General features: G+C 37.0%; 1 protein-coding gene across 2 annotated transcripts in view; it reads right to left on the bottom strand.

Moving 5' to 3' along the window:
- Nucleotides 1–21270, bottom strand: part of PDGFD (platelet derived growth factor D) — a 229464-nt gene that overhangs the window by 17188 nt on the left and 191006 nt on the right. For both annotated transcript variants that reach the window (XM_068555800.1, XM_068555799.1), the window contains exons 4-5: nucleotides 13136–13198; nucleotides 8909–9107 (exon numbers count right to left, since the gene is read on the bottom strand). In XM_068555800.1, the coding sequence (XP_068411901.1) occupies nucleotides 8909–9107; nucleotides 13136–13198 (262 nt within the window). The remainder of the gene's footprint in view (nucleotides 1–8908; nucleotides 9108–13135; nucleotides 13199–21270) is intronic.

Here is a 21270-nt window from a genome sequence, read left to right as displayed (position 1 = left end):
AGATTTTCTTTGCAAGGAATAGGTACTCAGTAACTACTATCTAAATGAATCAAACTACTGATGGTTGTTGGGTTAGAATTGAAAAACTAGGGTTCTAGAACCAGCTCTATCAAGGATGAACTGCGATGCATGAAGATTGGCACCAAGACCCATGGGCTCTAGAAGCTGTGCCACATGGGTAAAGGATGGCATCCAGATGGCTGGCTCTCTGATACACATCTCAAGGTGCTCAGGAATATGTCTTTTGCCAAATGGGGAGTAGTCCCACAGTCTGTTACGTAGAGTGCTTTATTATAAACTTGACTTTGATGTTACAACACTAGATTTATGGCACTTTATGTGGCGGTGGGAGGTAAGGGGAATATATAAATAATTGTAGTATTTTTATACCAAGCAACTAGGGGCTCTCAGCCTTCTTCAAGGTTCATAAATTTCCCAGGAGGAGTCTATTCCTCTTTATGGACATTACAACCTCACTGTGATTTTCAGATTCCCTCTTCTATAAATTAGCACATAATTGTGAAAATTGTTTCCACATTTCAACCTCAATTTGCAAGTGCAAATAAGTCTGGAAAGAACAATTATCTTATAACTTTTAATGAGGGAATATCAGGGTATTTTAAACTTAAAATCATGAATCTCATGACTCCATTTGCTGGTTTAATTTCTGAAGAATGGAAACATTTACCACTTGTATTTATAGAAATTAATCTAAATCACAGTAAAATGTTCCCACTCAGACAATTCCTAATTGTCAGGGTTTAAAAACATTGTTAAGCAATGAGCGAATGGAAATTTACTGAGCACCTACTCAAGTCTCATGGAATTCTCATAACAAACTGTTATCTTAGAGACTACTATTCCCATTTGATAGATGTGGAAACTGAGATGCAGAAGAGTTGAGTGACTTGCCTACAGTCACTGGACATATAGTAGGCATTTGACAAATACTTGCTGGAAAATGAATGGGTGAGTGCAAGGATATCTGCAAGGCATTGGATTAGGCATGAAAGCAGCTGACACCATCATAAGGCAATTCTCTGAACTCTAGGGGGATGTATGAAGTACATCTTTGCAATGAAAAATAAGAAAACAGGTTAGGCGATGAATAAGAATCAAGGAGATCTTTCTCTTGTCTCTCATTTACTAGGCTATGAGTCTCTGAGCTTTACGCATTATTGGGTCCCCCACAGCATTGACTTTGCAGCCAACACACCCAGGTTCATGTCATGGCTCTCTACTTTATAGCTGTCACTGAACCTTTCTGGATTTGTTTCTTTTATTAGATAAAATGGAAATAACAATACTCTCCTGCCAAGAAATTCATTGAGCTTGAATGAGTTAAAAGTGTTTGAAGCAAGGTCCAGACCCTAGCTCTCAGTAGGTATGCCTCACATTAACCTTGAAATGAGTAAAACAGATCAATGAAGTAAGGTTAAGAACAGAATCACCTAAACCAGAAGTGGCTAAGATTCTGCAATTGGTGATCACTAAGGAAAGGAAGGTCATGTCCACCTTGATCGAAATGTCAGAAAACAATGATGATGTGTTGTTTTTAGTTAAATTTCATGGGACGTAGCACTCAGCACAGTCCTTTGCAAGTAAAGACACTTAATGAGCCAGATGTTCCAGCACCAGCAGTTTCTGCATGAATGTGTGCTCTAGGAAGGGTATGCTCTCTCCTTCAGTCCATAGGGGCACTGAGCACAAGGATGTTGCAGAGGATTCCCAATGCTACACAGGTAAAAATGGGTACAGGAACTACAAGGCAAACCCATTCATCTTTAACAAGAGTGACTGTTGTGGAAAAGGCACATTTGTCCACCCAGACACTAAAAGTTACCTATGGTTTTCTACTGCAAAATGGATTTCTTAATCAATGTGCATTTGAATTATATGCCTAGATGGGAGGAATAACTTTGATGATGAGAGTGGGCTTAGGATATCCACAAAGACAGACAGCCACTATAGGAGAAAATCAGAGGCTGCAGTGGCAGTAAGAGAATAAACAACCATAAAGGTCCTTGTCCCTGTGCTGAGATCTTCTTCAAACATTTTATGTGTGTGCCCTCATAGACACATGTGACACTATAAATGATAATATGGTTTTTATTAAGGCTTGCTGGCAAACTGAATGAGTGGGGAATCTAGTTACTTACAAATCATATGGGTTATAAAGAGTGGCTAAAATCTAAAAAATAAGCTTTCAAAAGGAAATGTCCAAAAAGCAAAAGGGTGCCAGCAATTTCTGGGTAAATATATCATAGAAAAGTTTAGTACTTGGCAATTATATTGTAAACTTTTAATGAGTGTACTGATTATACAGATACTTAAATATGACAATATTTGGATACTCTGTAGGAGGCTCTCCAGATTACTGATGCTTATCTAAGAGCCTTACAAGGAAGAGAGCAGGGTCCACAGAAATACCTTGGTTCTGTGCAGAGTTCTGTATTCAAGTAATAATAATAGCTAGCATTTATTGAGGGCCCACTAAGAGTTGGACACTCTGCTATTATTAATCCTCACACGACTTTGCAAAGTTGTTATCATTAGAGTCATTTTACCAAATGGAAAAAACACAGGCTCAGAGGTCTGCACATAACTCTCCAAGGCCACCATTAGTACCTGAGTTAGAATTTTATTATGAGTTTACTTGACTCCAAAGTCCATGCTCTTCCCACTCTCACATTCTTTCTTTTGCTCTATTTCTATCAAATTTATGGTAAACAATTTTAATATTGATAAAGAAAGCTTTTACTTGGTACATACCACATGGTTCAGGAAACTCAGTAAAGCTAACCCTTATTCAACACAAGAAATTAGAAAAAGAAATCCATTTGATTTAACGTCTGTAGTACCTCTGTTTGTTTAATTTACCGATAGATAGTTACAGAAGGATATCTCAAGAGTGACTTATCTGATTCATCACTAGCGTCAGCCAAGGGCTTTCTGCAAATTCTCAACCAGATATCAAATAGGCAGAGAGAGAAAGTTGTAAGCATTCAATTTACTGTGACTTTAGGTCATTTCTAAAATATGTTCATATCTTAATACACTTTGAAATTGTTTCCTACATTCTAAATTGTTTTTTAATTATTTTTATGGGCAACGTCTACCAAATATTCACAAAAAAGAACATTTATAAAAAAACATGTTAAACAACAGATACCATGAGGTGTATCTGCTTAAATTTTTAAGTGTACAGTATTATTAACCATGACCACAGTGTTGTACAGCAGACCTTTAGCAATTTTTCATCTTGCATGACTGAAACTATATACCCATTGAATGACATCTCCAGAGCTTGGCTCTTTCTAGTTAGTATGACAAAGGGCATGACAAAGAAACAGCAATAAATGACTAATTTAAACATAAAAGATATTTGTATCTAAGAGAATTTAGAACCAATTCAAACATTTTATATGAAACATATTTATTTCATTTACTCATCAGCTTCTTATGCCAGTTATTTACCAATAAATAGTTTTAAATTAAAGAATCAAGTGTTTTAGATCTTACAGCAAAATAATGTCATGTAAGAAATCACAAATTGATATTAGATCCTGGGAAATGGGTTGGTAACTGTCCCAGAGTTACAACGTCTAAGCATTTAGAATCTGTGAAAATCATATATTTCAAACTCCATCATTTGGACTCAATTTAATATCAATATGTTTGCTTCACTCAATATTAAATTACTGATTTTTTAAAGAGGAATGCACATCAAATTTGGCCCCTGCATCAAAAAATGGCGACTCGCTCAACATTAAAAAAACAAACAACGCAATCAAAAAATGGGCAGAAGACCTAAAAAGACATTTCTCCAAAGAAGACATACAGATGGCCAAGAGGCACATGAAAAGCTGCTCAACATCACTAATTATTAGAGAAATGCAAATCAAAACTACAATGAGGTATCACCTCACACTGGTTAGAATAGGCATCATCAGAAAATCTACAAACAACAAATGCTGGAGAGGGTGTGGGGAAAAGGGAACCCTCTTGCACTGTTGCTGGGAATGTAAACTGATACAGCCACTATGAAGGTTCCTTACAAAACTAAGAATAGAATTACCATATGACCCAGCAATCCCACTAAACCATAATTCAAAAAGACACATCATCACCCCAATGTTCATTGCAGCACTATTTTCAATAGCCAGGTAATGGAAGCACTCTAAATGTCCATCAACAGAGGAAGGGATAAAGAAGATGTGGTACATATATACAATGGAATATTACTCAGCCATAAAAAGGAATGAAATTGGGTCATTTGTAGAGACGTGGATAGACCTAGAGACCATCATACAGAGTGAAGTAAGTCAGAAAGAGAAAAACAAATATCATATATTAATGCATATATGTGGAATCTGGAAAAATGGTACAGATGAACCAGTTTGCAAGGCAGAAATAGAGACACAGATGTAGAGAACAAACGTATGGACAGCAAGGGGGGAAAGCCAGGGCGGGGTGGTGGCAGTGGTGGTGGGATGAACTGGGAGATTGGGATTGACATGTATACACTAATATGTATCAAATAGGTAACTAATAAGAACCTGCTATATAAAAAAATAAAATAAAATAAAATTCAAAAAAAACTGGCAACTCTTTGGGGAAAATTGTATTTTTGTCAAGCATTACTGTAGTTCACAACTATTAAGTTGGAGTGCCTCAACAATTATATCCATATTTTAATCACAACACAAACTGTGAGAACAGGTTTTCCTCTTGCTATTATGTGTTGGATTTTTCTATGGCAAACACACCATCATTCAGGAAAGTCAAGCTCTCCTGGAATAAGTAAAAGACTGCATCTCACTTACATTGTTAATCTCCATAAATCACCTCTCAATTATTGCCCAGTCTAGTAGAGTTTACGGCCGATAGTTTTTCAATGTAGAGATGTCAGATGTCATGCTATATACTTCAGTAAATATACATTGCTACCAAGTTCAAAGTATTGTGTTTTAAAGGAATTGCAGTGTAATTTCAGTTAAACTACAGTGGTCATGCAATGATTCAGAGAGTGATTACATAGTTTGTAGAACATCCATATAATATTTTACCTAATTATGGGCAAATTTACTATGTTATTGGCATGTTCATCAGAAGAAGTAAATACAACTTGTATTTCAAACAACTTTTTTTTAAAACTTTTGGGCAGCGTTGAGGTTGAAGGCATGGGGTTGAAATTATTGGCAAAAATTCGGTTTTGGAACTGTACTTATCTACAGAGTTGAATTATCCATGCTACCCTTTTCTCCATTACCCCCTAGGAAACTGAAAGTTGGATATATTAACTTGTCCTATTATCATCAGTCCAGAAGGTTTTACAGACAAGTTTGTGCTTATCTATTACTTGTGAATTTGAAAAAAGTGGACCTTATACGCTGAAGTTCCGGCTTCAATACTTGGCAAAGTTATGTCTCTTTTCTCTCCCTCTTCTCCCTAAACTTTTACGGTCCTCTTGCTTCTCATTTTCAAGTCTCTTCTTAAGGAGAACTAAAAATTCACTGTCACCTAATCTCCCTTCAAATAACAGTGGAAGTAAAATTTAATTTTATTAACTGTTTTCTACTTCATTACATAAGTTCTTCACCTAGTGTGTTTGTGCTTTATTTTAGAGTTTATAAAATTTTGTGATTTATATATTCACATTCAAGGGTCATCTTAGAATCCTGTTCTTTGGTATCATGAAAAATGCCACTTTTGATCAGTCTGGGCAAATCAGAAGAATGGATGCTCAATAGATATTCAAAAATGATGTTTGTTTCTGTACAACATCATTAAGAGATTATTATACTGATAGTAGAAAACTTTTTTAGGGATCCTATACAGTTCACATTTTATTTGACACTTAATGGACCTCCATCATCTATAACTACTTTTCGGTTTTCACTCTTTTATTCACTGTCCCCTTTCTTATACATCAGGATACAAACCATGAATTTGTACTTTTAAGTTCTAAAAGCTGAAAATAACAGCTGAAATATTAAACCTGATTTCCTTTGCTTTTGTGATACAGGCAGGTGATTCAGCATCGGTGGAATGATAAACAATTAAATCAGCACAGTTATACAAGTGCAGAGACAGTGGTGGCTTGCCAGTGTTAAATGAAAGGGTACAGACCTGCCTTAGGGCCATTTTAAACAAGAGATTGAGAAATGAAATCTAAGCCAACAGGGGAGAGAAATGTTTACGCTGTCAGAAATAAGTAGAATGGTGCCTTGAATGCTCTAGCAAGGTTATTTCGGTAACCAAAGGCATTCTTAATAAAGCTACAATCCTTAGTCTATGGGGTGGGTTTCTATAAATGTTAGAAATATACTAATACTGAATTATTAATATCTTCAGTTCCACAAACATTAACCGAGCAGCTAAAATGTGTCAGAGACTGTGCCAATTTACTGGAGATATAGGATGAACCACCTCTCAACCCTGGCTGCCTCTAAGGATCGGTCTCAATCTCCTAGGAGCCATAAAATAATATCAATACCCCAGCCTTGCTCTCAGAGATTCTGAGTCATTGTGACTGGGATAGGACTAGGCACCCGTAGTTTTTTAAAGCTCCCCAGGTGACTTAATATTTAGCCAGAGTTGAAACCCTTAGGTCCTAGGCTCTCATATTCCCTTAGAGAAAACACAAAGATACAAATAGCAATGCAGTAGTAGGACAAAAAAATGCTGTGGCATCTCAAGTACTCCAAACTTTGGAGTGGTGTGCTTCACAGGGAGATGACAAGGGACAAGAAAGGCTTCACCAGGGAAGTGAGGCAAACATTTCAGAATTCTCAGTAGCTGCAGCTGGCTAACATTTCTTGAGCAAGTACTATGTGCCAAGTGCTTTCGATGGCACCCCTAACAATTCCTGAAAGTAGGTGTTATCATACACACGTTGTCAATGAGGACACTGAGGCCCAGGAAGAGTCAGTGACTTGCTGAAAAAATCACAAAACTTCTAAGTGGCAGGGTTAGGCTTTGAACTGAGACACCTTGCCTCCAACTCAACATAGTATCTGGGGAAAAATAAGTAATGAATTTAGGTGATTTTTAAATTTTAATACTTCAAAAAAATAGGTGCCAAGAAGGGCTGTCCCTCAAATAGCTACAGTGGTTAAGATACTTGAAAACGAGTCAGATTTTATCATTTCTTTCTCCAATACCATTTTTAATATTTTTTTCTGGGGTTTTCAAAACATAGTGAGTATTTTACTTTCCTTCAAGTTGACCTAGTAGAGATCCAAAGACAGCAACGCTTTATAGAAAAGCCATTTCTTCTCTGAGTTGAATCCAATCTGAGCCCTGGGGAAATTCGATTTGAGAGTTACACTGACCTACATATGACATATCTGCATAACATCAGGGCCACCACTGACTCTGTTGTCCCCACTTAGCTGTGCACTTTAAGTATATAAGATTATGACCTAAGCCATAAGCAGCAGACCCAGGCAGGAGTTAACTAACTAGTCATTTCAGCCTACATGTTTTAATATGTTGTCCTTACCAACATAAACATTATCTACAAAAGGGCCCAGGGTTCCTTTTAATTCCTGAAAGTACCCATGTTATTACAAAGTATAGGAAACAAGCTGTATTGTCCTAAATACCTTTATATCTATGATGCAAGCCAGCCTTACAAGACTTGTAGAGAAAGTTTAAATAATAACAAATCTTAAACATAACAGACTAGAAATTATAGTTTTATTCAATGAGGTAATTACAAGTTATTTCTATATTAATTTGAGTTAAACATTTAAATAAACATCCATGTCCTAAGATCATATCACTCAGATGTAGTACTAGGATACCTATTTTTTAAGAGTGTAAGTATTACTGTTTTAACTCATGATGTTTTAATTCTGCCTGAATATTCCTTTCTTCTCCCTTCATTTGCTTTCCTGAACCTTCCAGCTGAATGTGTGCCCTCACACTTGTCCAAAATATCCCAGATATTGGTTTCTTCCTTGAGACATTTATATCCTATGAACCACCAAGGGCACAAAGCACATAGTAGGACCTCATAAAAAATTTCAGAATGGACATTGAATGAGTAGAGTGAAATTTTCCAGAGTTTTGACCATTACTTTTTTTTTTTAATTAATTAATTAATTTATTTATGGCTGTGTTGGGTCTTCGTTTCTGTGCGAGGGCTTTCTCTAGTTGTGGCAAGCGGGGGCCACTCTTCATCGCGGTGCGCGGGCCTCTCACTGTCGCGGCCTCTCCCGTTGCGGAGCACAGGCTCCAGGCGCGCAGGCTCAGTAGTTGTGGCTCACGGGCCTAGTTGCTCCGCGGCATGTGGGATCTTCCCAGACCAGGGCTCGAACCCGCGTCCCCTGCTTTGGCAGGCAGATTCTCAACCACTGCGCCACCAGGGAAGCCCGGGAAGCCCCTTGACCATTACTTTACCAGAAGCCTCTCCTGCCAAAAATGACTGAGTCCCTGGCTAATTCAACATTCATATCCATCAGAGAGGCACAGGGGACTGTTACACAGGCACTGCCATTGGATGCAGGAGAACATGACTCTCCTTTCCTCTCCATTGCCATGCAGCTTTTGAAGAGTTATTTACCTTCCCTGACTTTGGTTGCTTCTACTGTTTACGGTGGGACTGATAATGCCTTACTTGCCAAGAAGCACAAAATTGGTCCAGATGATTTTATAAGGTCTTTTCTAACTCCAAACTATGATAGATCTTTGACTGAATCAAACCTTTCTTAGTCCCATACAAACAACACAGTTTGGACAAAACACAGAACATCATTTGAAGGTGCTGTGTAAAAGATATGCGATAATGAACTAACAGTAATCATCTGATGTAAGTGAATTAACTACATTGCATTGCGAATTCTTACTTATTACTATTAGCACTTTTATCTGCTTATGAAGAACCTTATTTGTTTCTTACCTTTTGACTTCCTGTCATGATATGACCTGCCTCGATAATGAGGGGTGTCCAAATACAGATTCTCAAGATCTTCTTGCCATGATTCTGGATTGAAGTGCTTGAGCAGATCTTCCACAGTATCAAATTCTGCAATTGTTTTGTCCAGAGTATCCGCAGTGAGAGTGGGGTCCGTTACTGATGGAGAGTGATAGGATACCCCCTAAGAGTGACATACAGCTCAGTGTACTCAGAAGAAGTCCATTGTTATGAAATACAAGAGTCACAAAACCATATGGAAGGAACATAAACAGACTTCTGATTACAAGACATCATGTACATAAATATCATGCTAAGCCACTATGCCATAGTCTTGCTATATTCCTAAATAAGAACAATTAAGTGGTAAGTCATAGTCATTCACTTTTTTGCAAATCAAAAACAGGAAGGTCATAAAACATCCAGGTCATCTGAATTGTAATCATTAAAAAAAATACCAGCTAAATGGAAATATCAAAATAAATCATCCAATTTCTTGGTTCAAAGTCTCAAATCATCATATCCATATCAACAAATAATGGTGAGCAGGTAAATTCTGAACTCCTTTCCATGCAAATCTTGAATAATCCATTCATCCTCTCCATTTAGCCTCAGTGTCCCATCTTTGTAGCTCACCTAGCATTGCGGACGTTCTGTGAACAGGGTTTAAATTTACTCTGGAGACATCTTGATAAATTTTGGCACTTTAACCAGCTTACTGTCAACAAGGATAATGAGCCATGAAACTGGCTCCCTTGACCTAAGGGTAGAAGATTCACATGCGTGTGCGTGCATTTATTTTTTAACATCTTTATTGGAGTATAATTGCTTTACAATGGTGTGTTAGTTTCTGCTGTATAACAAAGTGAATCAGCTACACATATACATATATCCCCATATCTCCTCTCTCTTGCGTCTCCCTCCTACCCTCTCTATCCTACCCCTCTAGGTGGTCACAAAGCACCGAGCTGATCTCCCTGTGCTATGTAGCTGCTGCCCACTAGCTATGTATTTTACATTTGGTAGTGTATATATGTCCATGCCATTCTCTCACTTCGTCCCAGCTTCCCCTTCCCCCTCCCCATGTGTGTGTGCATTTTAAGTGCTATAGTCTGTGAGGGATCCCAGTTGCCATTAAAACATTCTCAGGAACACTCTTCAAATGGGGAATGCAACATCATTGAAAGTCTGGAAGGGATTATGTATTTTGCCATGGAATACACCCCCACTTAACTTTCCAAGCACTTACTTCACTAACCCTTGTACAATCTAGAGGTAAATGAGCCATGTAGCAAACATCTCTGTAAAAATTCATGACCCATTAACAAGGAATTGGAAAGCACATAGTCTACAATGATTTCTAAATGTCTTTAAAGAAACTGCCAAACAAATAAGATCCTCCAAGGGCAAATATCTCATATCTCTACAGGAAAAATAGAGATTAACGAAAACTTGCATTTCTGAAACTCAGCTGCGTTCCTACTGAGAAATAATATGCCTATGCATTATAGAGTCCCAGACAGTAAAGCCCACATTTATATTCTCACTCTCAGGTAACACTTTTTCTTTTTAGCCAATCAAGATCCAAAGGTCCCCAAAAGATTACTTGCTCTTAGGGGAACAGTCTGTCTTTAGCAAAACTAAGAGGTTTTATAAAAGCATAACCTACCATTGGTGTAATTTAGGAGATTTCAAACACGTCCTGTAGGGAAAGGGAGTAGGTGGCAGACGGGGTTTGGGGAGTAGCGTGTGAGACATGAGATAGATTGCTGAAGGTATCAGGCCAGCTCCTTAATCTAGGAGTGTATTTGTGTTTGTGTGTGTGTGTGTGTGTGTGTGTGTGTGTGTGTGTGTGTCTCATAGAAGCTGAACCCTGATTGAAGCACGTCACTTCTGATTTTCAGATCCCTCTTGGCATCCTATGCTAAAGGCGGCTAAATTTCTGACTCAGTAACAAAATTCCAAATTCCCATTCAACTTTGTATTGTCAGGATTTACAGTCTACCTGGCTCATACACAACAGATGATTTACAATTAGCTTTGTATCATGTGGGTCTAAGATCCAAAAAGTCAAAATGAGCTGGCCAAAGTTAGGTGCATGGCAGCATATGAAAGCTTTGAAATTAAAATTCTTCCCTCTTTTTTGAAACAAAAGCAGAAACATCAATCAAGCCATTCAGACACAAGCATAAGCTACTTAAATGGCTCTGAGGAACTCCTGGCAAGGAGTTTCCTGGGGTTGGTCCTATCAGTACCTAAGGTGTAGTGTGTATTCAGATATTTCTCCAAGAGAAAGCTGTGGAGGGGATCTTAATCCCTGAGGAGGAGGAGGGAGTCCAGTCTCTTCTAACATTAGTCTGAAGAGCAAATCCAAACCGTAGGTAAAATGTAAAAGTGTCCTTGTGTGTGAGTTTTACTGCTCTTTTCAAGTTTTGACTTGAAACACTAATGATATTTAAGAAAATATTTATGAGTGACTAGGTGATCTAATCAACCCACGAGAATATTTTTGTTTCCGAGGCAATTATATTAAGAACTATTTTTGAGAGAAATACTAGTTGGGTGTGCCTCTTTCAATTGCACTGTAAATTTGATCTCATTCAGCTTTTGTTATATGTTTGTAAAATCAATTTTAAAGCTAGGTGAATTATTTTAAAGTAATGATAAAAATCTGTAAAAATGTTCTGAAAACTGTAAACCGGTTTCAACAAAAACAAAGAATGGTTTATACAGAAGTAAATGGTAGGTCCAAGGGCCCTTGCTCCTACTCCAGAAGGTTCTTGAAAATCAGAATGAAAAAGAAGCTAGGTCTCCCTGGTCTTCCTAGAGGACTCAGCAGAACCTGGACTTGGAACTCAACCCAGAAGAGTTTCCAATGGGTTTGGACCTAGAGCTGAGCTTCCACAGATGCACCAAATGGACAGGACAATCCTTCTCTTTAAGAGGACCTGGATTATCCTGAATCAGTGAAGGGTCCTTTAAACTGATTTCTGCCCTTTGGGCAGGAATGATTAGATAACCCTGAGCTATCATGTGTAAGATACTTGAGAAGCCAGAGGATCTCCTGACAGAATAGACCACTAGGTCCTGAATGGCAAAAGCTGCCACTGGCATGTACCTTGAATTGTCAGTCTTGGGCTGCTAACTGCCCACACCTCTTGCCTAGCCTCCCAGCTCCTCAGTATTACCTGCCTTATTTTAATTTTCACCTTCCTGACAATGATTGCCTATACTCAGCTAGGTTCAGAGCATGCATTCTTGACCATCAGAAACGAGCAAAACACTCTTAATATCACCATTAGAGACCTCACTGATCTCAATCAGATCATGTTCTAGTTCAGCAGCCACACCAGGTGAATTAAATAGTCACAGAATCCATAGCTGAAGAAATCCTGGCATCTGAGGGAATTTTTTAAAAATCCCTCCAAGAACAAAAGATAGAACATCACTTCTGGAAAAAAAAATCAACTCTGACTCAGCCACACTAACCCACTTTAGAACCATGGACAAGCTTTCTCCATGCTCTTAATCTTTTAATGAACAACTGCATTTATTATCTTGCAGTTTATTGCTACATAGGTGCTACCCATAAGATTGGTGAAAACAAAGTCTGCTCTTTCTGTACAAAGTAGATAAGTATACAGAATACTGGGAAATGACTAAATTTGGAGGAAAAAACAATGGAGCATGAACCATTTTATAGTTTCAGGGTGAGTTATGTTTTATTTCCAAGCCAAATAGAACACAAGCCTGCCTTGTACTTAAGTTATGTTACCATAAACATGGATTTTTCACATCTGAAAAGATCCTTGAAAATGCAAAGGTTAACGGAATCCCCTGGAATATTCAAAAAACTATTTCAAAATTCCCCACTTGAGCTTAGGCCCTGAACTGTTTCATACCTTTGATATGTCTGGACAGTCCTTTAGTTGCAACGTTCTGCTTTGAAATTGATAAATAGTTAAGTCATTGTCTATCCTGTGTTCCTACAAGGGGTACTGACATTTCCTGGAAACCTTTCTGAAAGAGGAGAAAAAAGGGCATCTGACATAGCCCACTATAACCTAAAATAAATGGAAGAACACATCATGTTTGAGATCTGGCTTTGGGTCCAGCCATAGATCCTTCATGCAGCTGAAGTCATCCCAGGGTTGACCTTAGCTACTTCTCCATCAGTTGTCTTTGCAGGCAACAGAAAAATAAATTACTTACTGAGATAGAGCTTGTGACTGACTCCCAATTGGTCTCTGAGGCTGCTGCGGGTTGGAAATCTTCCTAGAAGGCAAAGAAACATCCATGCGAGTCAGGCAAACCTCTGTTCAATTCATTACATGCACAGTTTCATCTCAGCCATCTGAATCTTCTTCCAACTAAGTGACAACAGGAATACAGGCTACATTACTGCTGAACAGGTCACTATCTGCCTTAAGCGCCTCTCCTCAAGAATCCTTGTCATTCAAGACATGGACAACTGCAGTCACATTTACTTATAAACACTGGCGAAATGAAAAAATGTGGGGACAGGAGTTCAAATTTTAACTCAGCCATCTACTGACTGTGTGACCTCAGGAAATCTACTCTCCTCTCTTCCTCTTCTGTAAAAGGCTGGTATGGGATGCTTAAATTACAGGGCTGTTTTGAGAATTAAATGCATTAGTTATGTAATTATAACTAGCACTTAAAGTGCTTAAAAAAGAGTAATGATAATTATTGTCAGTATTAATGGTTATTTGGTTTGAACTACCTCCTGCATCACTTTCAATCTGTGATCTTTTCAAAGATAAATTAACTGACAAAGTGCTATTCCTGACTCTATCAGGAAATGTCAGAAAGACTGGCAGGGGGAAGAAAATGGCCATGGGAGAGACAAAGTACTACCCACTCAAGAAAAGAAAGTAGAGAGCAGACCTGAGAAAGTTAGTTATCTCAGAAGTCTTAAAGGATTTGTGACCTCAGAGAAAGAAATTTCTCTTATAAGGCAAAGTTCTTTCTGATTTGTCTGTAAGTTTCATGTTAATTACTTCAGTAGCAGTAAGTTTTAAAAACATAATGGGAAGGAAAGCTGATCCTATCATTTTTACAAGTCACAGATGGTTTCTTGACCCTGCTGAAATAAATCACCTTGGTTAATTTGTTCCAGCCTGATCAGGGAGTAGGAGGTATTTTAAGATGATGCTGATAAAAAATTCAGCCACTCAAATCTGACAGCTTATACACCCAAGTATACTGAATGAGAGCTAAGTATCAGGTCTAAATTTCATTAGCATTTTGAGAAGCCAGAAATGTATTTGTTAAGTGCTCATGATGAAACTGGTTTATATATAAATGTCTACGTTGAAGAAATTTTAGTTGTTTACCAGAGGGAACTAAGGCAAATGTGGGCTTCAAGGAATGAACATCTATTAAAAACTGGCTGGACATCACTATTCTAATCTCAACCTCAGGGAAGAGAGGAAAGAAAGAGAAAATGTGGTCTCTGCACCCTGCAAGACAGAATATACATGAAAAGGGCACTGAATTCTCACAGAAGAATGTGTGCAAACAAATGGAGGTTGGCATTTATATGAGTCTTCATAAACTGGTAAACAGGTGAAAAAAGCAAGAAAGCCAATGGCTTCCCCCTGTCTTGAAGAGACTATTGGTGGGAGAACATATTCCAGATAAGAAACTGGGACATGAGCAATTCTCAGATCAGAGAATTTTCATTTTTACTCATTCATTATATATTTGTTAATCATCTACTGTGATACATTCTAAGCTGAGGGTAGAATCACAAGGAAATAAGAAACTATACTTGCCCTCATGGAGTTTAAAATGTAGACACATAAACAGGTGAACAAACTCATGCAGGTGCTCTGATACTCATCAGGATACCACAGGCAGTAAAAAATTCTACATGCAGAGGAAGTGAGTGGGCTTTAGAAAAATTTTGCATAACGAGGTGACTCTTGAGCTGAGTTTTGTAGACTCGTAAGTAGATGGTTATTTGCAAGAAAGGTGGAGTAGAAGACTCAGTCAAAGAGAGAGAGATCTAGACAATGTGAGGAAAGCATACAGAAAAAGTAGCCAGTTGATGGGGAAAGTTAATGAGTCATGTTGGACATAAAGTGTTTGAGGTGCTTATACAATGTCCAGGTAGAGATGTTCAGGAATCCATTTGTTACATGAGAATGGACCTCATGAGCGAGTCTTGAACTTGAGATATAAATTTGGGAATCATCAGCATAAAAATGGCTGATGTATATAACATTGTGTAATTAATTAAAGCAAGTAATGGATTATATCAACAACATATGAAAATCAGAAGAGAGACAATCTTAAAATCTTGGAAGTGAAAAGAATTTTTAGGATTATCTAGTCCAATCTCTTCATTTTAATTATTAGAAAACCAATTCTCAGAAAGATAAATGGTGTGCTCTGTATCACGTAGCCTTCTTCTGGGAATGCTTGGACCAGCAAAGTCCATTCCTCAGTACAAATTGTGTGGTGATCTTTCACATCATTTACAGCTGGCTTGATAATTGTATGCCCGAGGGAAAAAGACGGAACAGAGTTCGAAAAGGGAGTCAATAGAAAAGCAGGAAAGGAATAAAGCAGAACCTTGGTAGAAGGTTCTATGTAAATTCTATAAGTATTATAAGATAGGGGTCCAATTTCATTCTTTTGCATTTAAATATCTAGTTTTCCCAGCACCATTTATTGAAGACTATCTTCTTCACTATCTGGGCTACAGGATTCTAACCAGACACTTTAACAGGCACAAATGATAAAGGATTTCATTAAATCCTAGATAAAATGTAAATTTACCTTCTCTAAGCAACATGAATATTAGACATTTAAAAGAAACCAACTATCTTTTAACTTATTTCAAAAGTTTGCCATTATTTATAAATGACATTTAAAATAAACTTATAAAAGGGAATGATATCCCTTATAAAAATAAAATACAGAAACTCCAAACTTTAGCCCTGAATGGAGAATCTCTCCATGGGAAGGAACACAGCAATTTTACTTTCTAAATCTATCCTCACTATGATCATTCTCATCTCTTCCCCCATAACCTCCCAAATCCAAGATACCAGTAAGTCTGCCAACTGCCTGTTAACTTTCTCCATGCTTCTACCTTTCTCCGTAGAGTCCACATTCCACATGGCAGCTGGAATTATCTTTTTTTCCGCAGCTTTATTGAGAAATAATTGAGATAAAACACTGTGTAAGTCTAAAGTATATAATGTGATAATTTGATGATATGTATATATTGCTAAATGATTACCACAATAAGGTTAACACATCCATCAACCCACATAATTACAAGTGTGCGTGTGTGTGTGTGTGTGTGTGTGTGTGAAAGAGAGTGTGGTGAGAACATTTAAGATCTATTCTCTTAGCAACTTTCAAGTACACAATACAGCAGTCACCATGAATTAGATCCCTAGAACTTATTCATCTTATAACTAGAAGTCCATACCAACATCCCACCATTTCCCCAACTCTTCTGCCCCTCATTCTACTCTGTTTCTATGTGAATTTCATTTGTTTTTTTAAAGATTCCACATATAAGTGAGATCATACAGTTTTTATCTTTTATTACTTAGTTCACCCAGGATAATGTCCTCAAGGTCCATCCATGTTGTCACAAATGCAGGATATCCTTCTTTATTGTGATTAAAATATATATATATACATATAAAATGTAAAATATATATAATATATACAACATACATACATATATATAATTTATATATATTTTCTTTATCCATTCATCTATCAATGGACACATGTTGTTTCCATGTCTTAGCTATTGTGAATAATGCAATGAATGTGGGGTTGCAGATCTCTCTTCAATATAGTGATTTCATTTCCTTCGGATATATATCCAGAAGTGGGATTGCTGGATCATATGGTAGTTCTATTTTTAATTTTTCAGGAACCTCCATACTGTTTTCTATAGTGGCTGCACCAATTTACATTCCCACCAAAAAGTGCATTAGGGTTTCCTTTATTCCACATCCTCAACAACAGTTGTTATCTCTTGTCTTTTTAATAATAGTCAGCCTAACAGGTGGGAGGTAATATCTTATTGTGGTTTTGATTTGCATTTCCCTGATGACTAGTGATGGTAAGCATCTTTTCATGTACCTGTTGACCATTTATATGCCTTTGGATAAAATGTTTATTCAGGTCCTCTGCCCATTTTTAAATCAGATTATTTGGTTCTTTTTTTTTTTTTTTTTTTTTTGCTAGTGAGTTGTATGAGTTCTTTCTATCTTTTTGATATTAACTTCTTATCAGATACGTAGTTTGCAAATATTTTCTCCCATTCTACAGGTTGCATTTTCATTCTGTTGATTGTTTCTTTTGCTGTGTAGAAGCTTTTTATTTTGATGTAGTCCAACTGCTTATTTTTACATATATTGCCTTTGCTTTTGTTGTCATATCAAAAAAAATCATTGCTAAGACCAATGTCAAGGAGCTTTTCCCCTACGTTTTCTTCTAGGAGTTTCATGGTTTCAGATCTTATATTTAAGTCTTTAATCTATATTTAGTTAGTTTTTGTGAGTAGTGTAAGATCGGGGTCCAATTTCATTATTTTGTATTTGCATATCTAGTTTTCCCAACACCATTTATTGAAGACTATCTTTCCTTTATTGAGTATTCCTGATTCCACTGTGAAATACTGATTTATTTCTTGGCTCTCGATTCTATTTCATTGATATCTTTTTAAACTGTAAATCAAGTCACTTTTGTCTTCTGCTTAAAACACTCCAACAGCTTTCCATTGCACTCAGGATCTGGTTTTATAAGAGCTGACCACTGCTTGCCTCATCACCTGGTGTCTACAATTCTCACTAACTCCCACTGGCCTTCTTACAATCTTTCAAATAACACTCCAAGCTTATTCTCCCTTTGGATCTAAATTTGTTGTTGGCTGGGATGCCCTTTCTCCAGGTCTTCAGTGACTGGCTCCTCATCAGTTGGTTCTCTGTTCAAGTATCATATATTTAGAGAACGTCCTTTGAACGCTCTATTTAAAGTACTTCCACTCTTTGTCACGCTATTTACATAACCGGCTTAATCTTCTTCAAAGCATTTATGATGAACAGAAATGATTTTATATTTGTTTTATTGCTGATTATCTCTTTCCCCAACTAGAAAGTATGCTCTTGAATGGCAGGGACCTTGTTTATTGTTCTCCACTCTATCCCAAGTTCCTAGCTAATTTTGGTACAGATTCCAATCTCTCTGGTCCCCAGTGTACACTCAGGAAAGACGTTCAGCTGCTACCCCCCAGTATAGGCAAGCAATACAGATGGTCCTCAACTTAAGATTGTTCGACTTTATGATGGTGCAAAAGTGATATGCATTCAGTAAAAACTGCACTTTAAATTTTGATCTTCTCTCCAACTAGCAATATGTGGTATGATACTCTCTCCCAGTCATCCACGAGATCACGAGGGTAAACAACTGACACACTACAACCATTTTGTACCCATACAGTCATTCTGTTTTTCATTTTCAGTACAGTATTCAATAAATTTCATGAGATATTCAACACTTTATTATAAAATAGGCTTTGTGTTAGATGATTTTGCCCAACAATAAGCTAGTGTGTGTTCTGAGCATGTTTAAGGTAGGTTAAGCTAAGCTACAATGTTTGGTAGATGAGGTGTATTAAATGCATTTTCGACTTACGATATTTTCAACAGGTTTCAACCTTGTCATAAGTTGAGGAAGATCTGTAGTTTATAACCAGAGTCCTTTCTGAGCAGTTGGTGCCTATGTCATACTATTTGTTACATACTTTTAATATCATCCTGGGTAGACTGCTAGTTTTTCGAGCTGCAGTTTAATTAAAGACAAACTCCTTTTTCATGGGTGCTGAAAGGTACTGCCCTTAGCATTACTTTAAGAAATGCTAAAATAGAACAGTGAATAATCATTTAAAATGTATCAAAACAGTCCAGCTTACAGAAACATATTTCTGTTCTTTGTTACAGCAAACTCCAGTAAGTGCTTTAAAAGCCATGTCCCATTCTTCTGAGGAGAGAGAACTGTTTGCAAGCTCCAAGAAGTCAGGACAAATTCAGCCCTTGATTTCCTTAGCTCCTGCTCCTGAAAGGCAGTATGTTCCATCCTAGAAGAAAGGAGCTGATATTTTGGCTATTTTGTTCCCTCAGTCCATGTAGGAATCTTAGCCCTTTGGTGCTGTGGGTACCTTACTGAGGTCATCTAGGGTCCAATGCCCTCACTTGAGAGAAAAGCAAACTGATGGTCAAAGAGAAAATGACCCATCATCCCCAAACTAATTAATTATTACTGGAGTCAGGACTAGAACCCAATAAGCTATTGTGTATGTCTTAGTCACATGCTCTTTCCAATCCACCAAATAATGACATGTATCATTCTATAATTACAGGCATCTTAATCTGCACTGCCTTAATCTAATAAGAATTAATTTATATCACTATAAATTATAGTAACTTACTCTCAGCTCATGTCCTCACATTAAAATAGTTCCTAATTATATTTTGGCAGTGAAACTCATTATTTGGCATTTTGAAATGAAACTCCCTCATTCTCTGCATTTTACTATTTGGAGTAGTATTGAAAACATAGATATGATTCTCACATCTTCACTTTTTAAACAGCTTAGTATGCATAGTTTGGTTTGTATGAGAAAAAGTGTTATAGACTAGAAAGTTGGGGAGCTATGTAAAAATAAAATCTTAAAAGTACTGCATAAAATGCAGATAAATATTTATATAATTGTAGCGTGGAAGACATATTTCTAAGCATGAATGCTGAAGTCGGAAAACATAAAAATTGATACACCTCACGTACATAAGTCATTGTATAAATCCAAAAAATACCAAAAACAGAATTGAAAGCATAATGACAAACTAGCAAACATACTGGTAACAGATACAACAGATAAACAGTTAGTATCCTTAAAGTAAAATAAACTCATAAATCAAAAGGGTAAAAAGTACAATTTTGCTAGAAAAATGTACAGATTATATGATTGCACCAGGGCTGAAACAGTGGGAAAGAAAAAATTGACTGGGGTGCGGGGGGGATATGTGTGTCATCATTTACCTAAAGCCTTATATGTTATATTATTAGATTGAATGGTATCACCCATGTAGTCCCTGGTGGAAAATAAAAGCTTTCCTACAGAAATGTTTCTCACCAATTGCTAAATAGAGAATTGTTCAAAGATAGATAATAAAGAATTGTTCTAGAATGATCACATTTGGCTCCACCTAAACCATGGCTAATGCAGCACAAACTTTGATGTTTTTAAAAACGGCCACAGAAATATGCAGTTCTTTTTGAAGCAGTATAATTTTATTTTATTTCATTTTTTTAGTTACTGTTGCTTTCTTTCCTTCTTTTTTATTTATTTATTTTTCTTTTCCATTATGTTTTATTACAGGATATTGAGTATAGTTCCCTGTGCTATACAATAGGACCTTGTTATTTCTCAGAAATATGCAGTTTTTAAAAACAGCCACAGAAATATGAAGTCAGCTCAGGGTCAGACAGGCATTTATCTGGCTCTGTTTCTGGACAGTTTGCCCACAGGCTGAAAGCAAATACAGCTGGGGATAAAATAGCATTATAGGCAATGAATATTTTCAATAATAATCTCTTCTATTAAAGTCTACAATATGAATGGGAATTTCCATTTTCAGAAAGGGTATCTCCAGATAACCCTTACTTGCCTTCAGTCACCTTGAGCCCATCCCAGAGGGCAGGTGGTATATCACAAGCTAATAAGTGAATAACCTACTCATTCCTCTCCCAAGGCAAGCTTGCACACATTTATTCATCGAGTGCCTGCACTGGATGTGCAAAAGAATCCTTCTCCTGTCCCTTTATAGTGGGGCTGGGGACACTTGTCTTTTGAATCTTGTTGCCAGGCCAGTATTCCAAACATTTAGGATGATTACTTGTACCACCTGTTCCTGGATCTCACAGAGGACGGCTGTTCATTTTTATCCTAGGTGATTATGCTGTATGTGAGTAGATGAGCCATGAACTGTTCATTGCTCAGAGGTCGTATTCTACCATCTCTTAAAACAAAACATATGCTACTTGGGGTTTTTAAAAGTATTCAATCAAAACAATCTTTAACTTACCAAGGATGACTTATTTTGGAAAAATTTTAAAAGATTTCCCTAATTTTGAAAATCTTCTACTGTTTGCTGTTTTATATTCATTCTACAGAGGCAAAAATGAAAGAAATATCTCTCCTTATTATATTTGTGCTTCTTGACTGAATTAATGCTTAAAAGTGTTTCTTTTGAAATGCAAAAGAAACACAAGGCATTTGTCAGGATTCA

This window comes from Eschrichtius robustus, chromosome 11 (assembly GCF_028021215.1).
Source record: "Eschrichtius robustus isolate mEscRob2 chromosome 11, mEscRob2.pri, whole genome shotgun sequence".
Taxonomy (NCBI): Eukaryota; Metazoa; Chordata; class Mammalia; order Artiodactyla; family Eschrichtiidae; genus Eschrichtius; species Eschrichtius robustus.
Note: the sequence above shows the minus strand (reverse complement) of the source record. Positions and strands in the feature narration are given on the sequence as shown.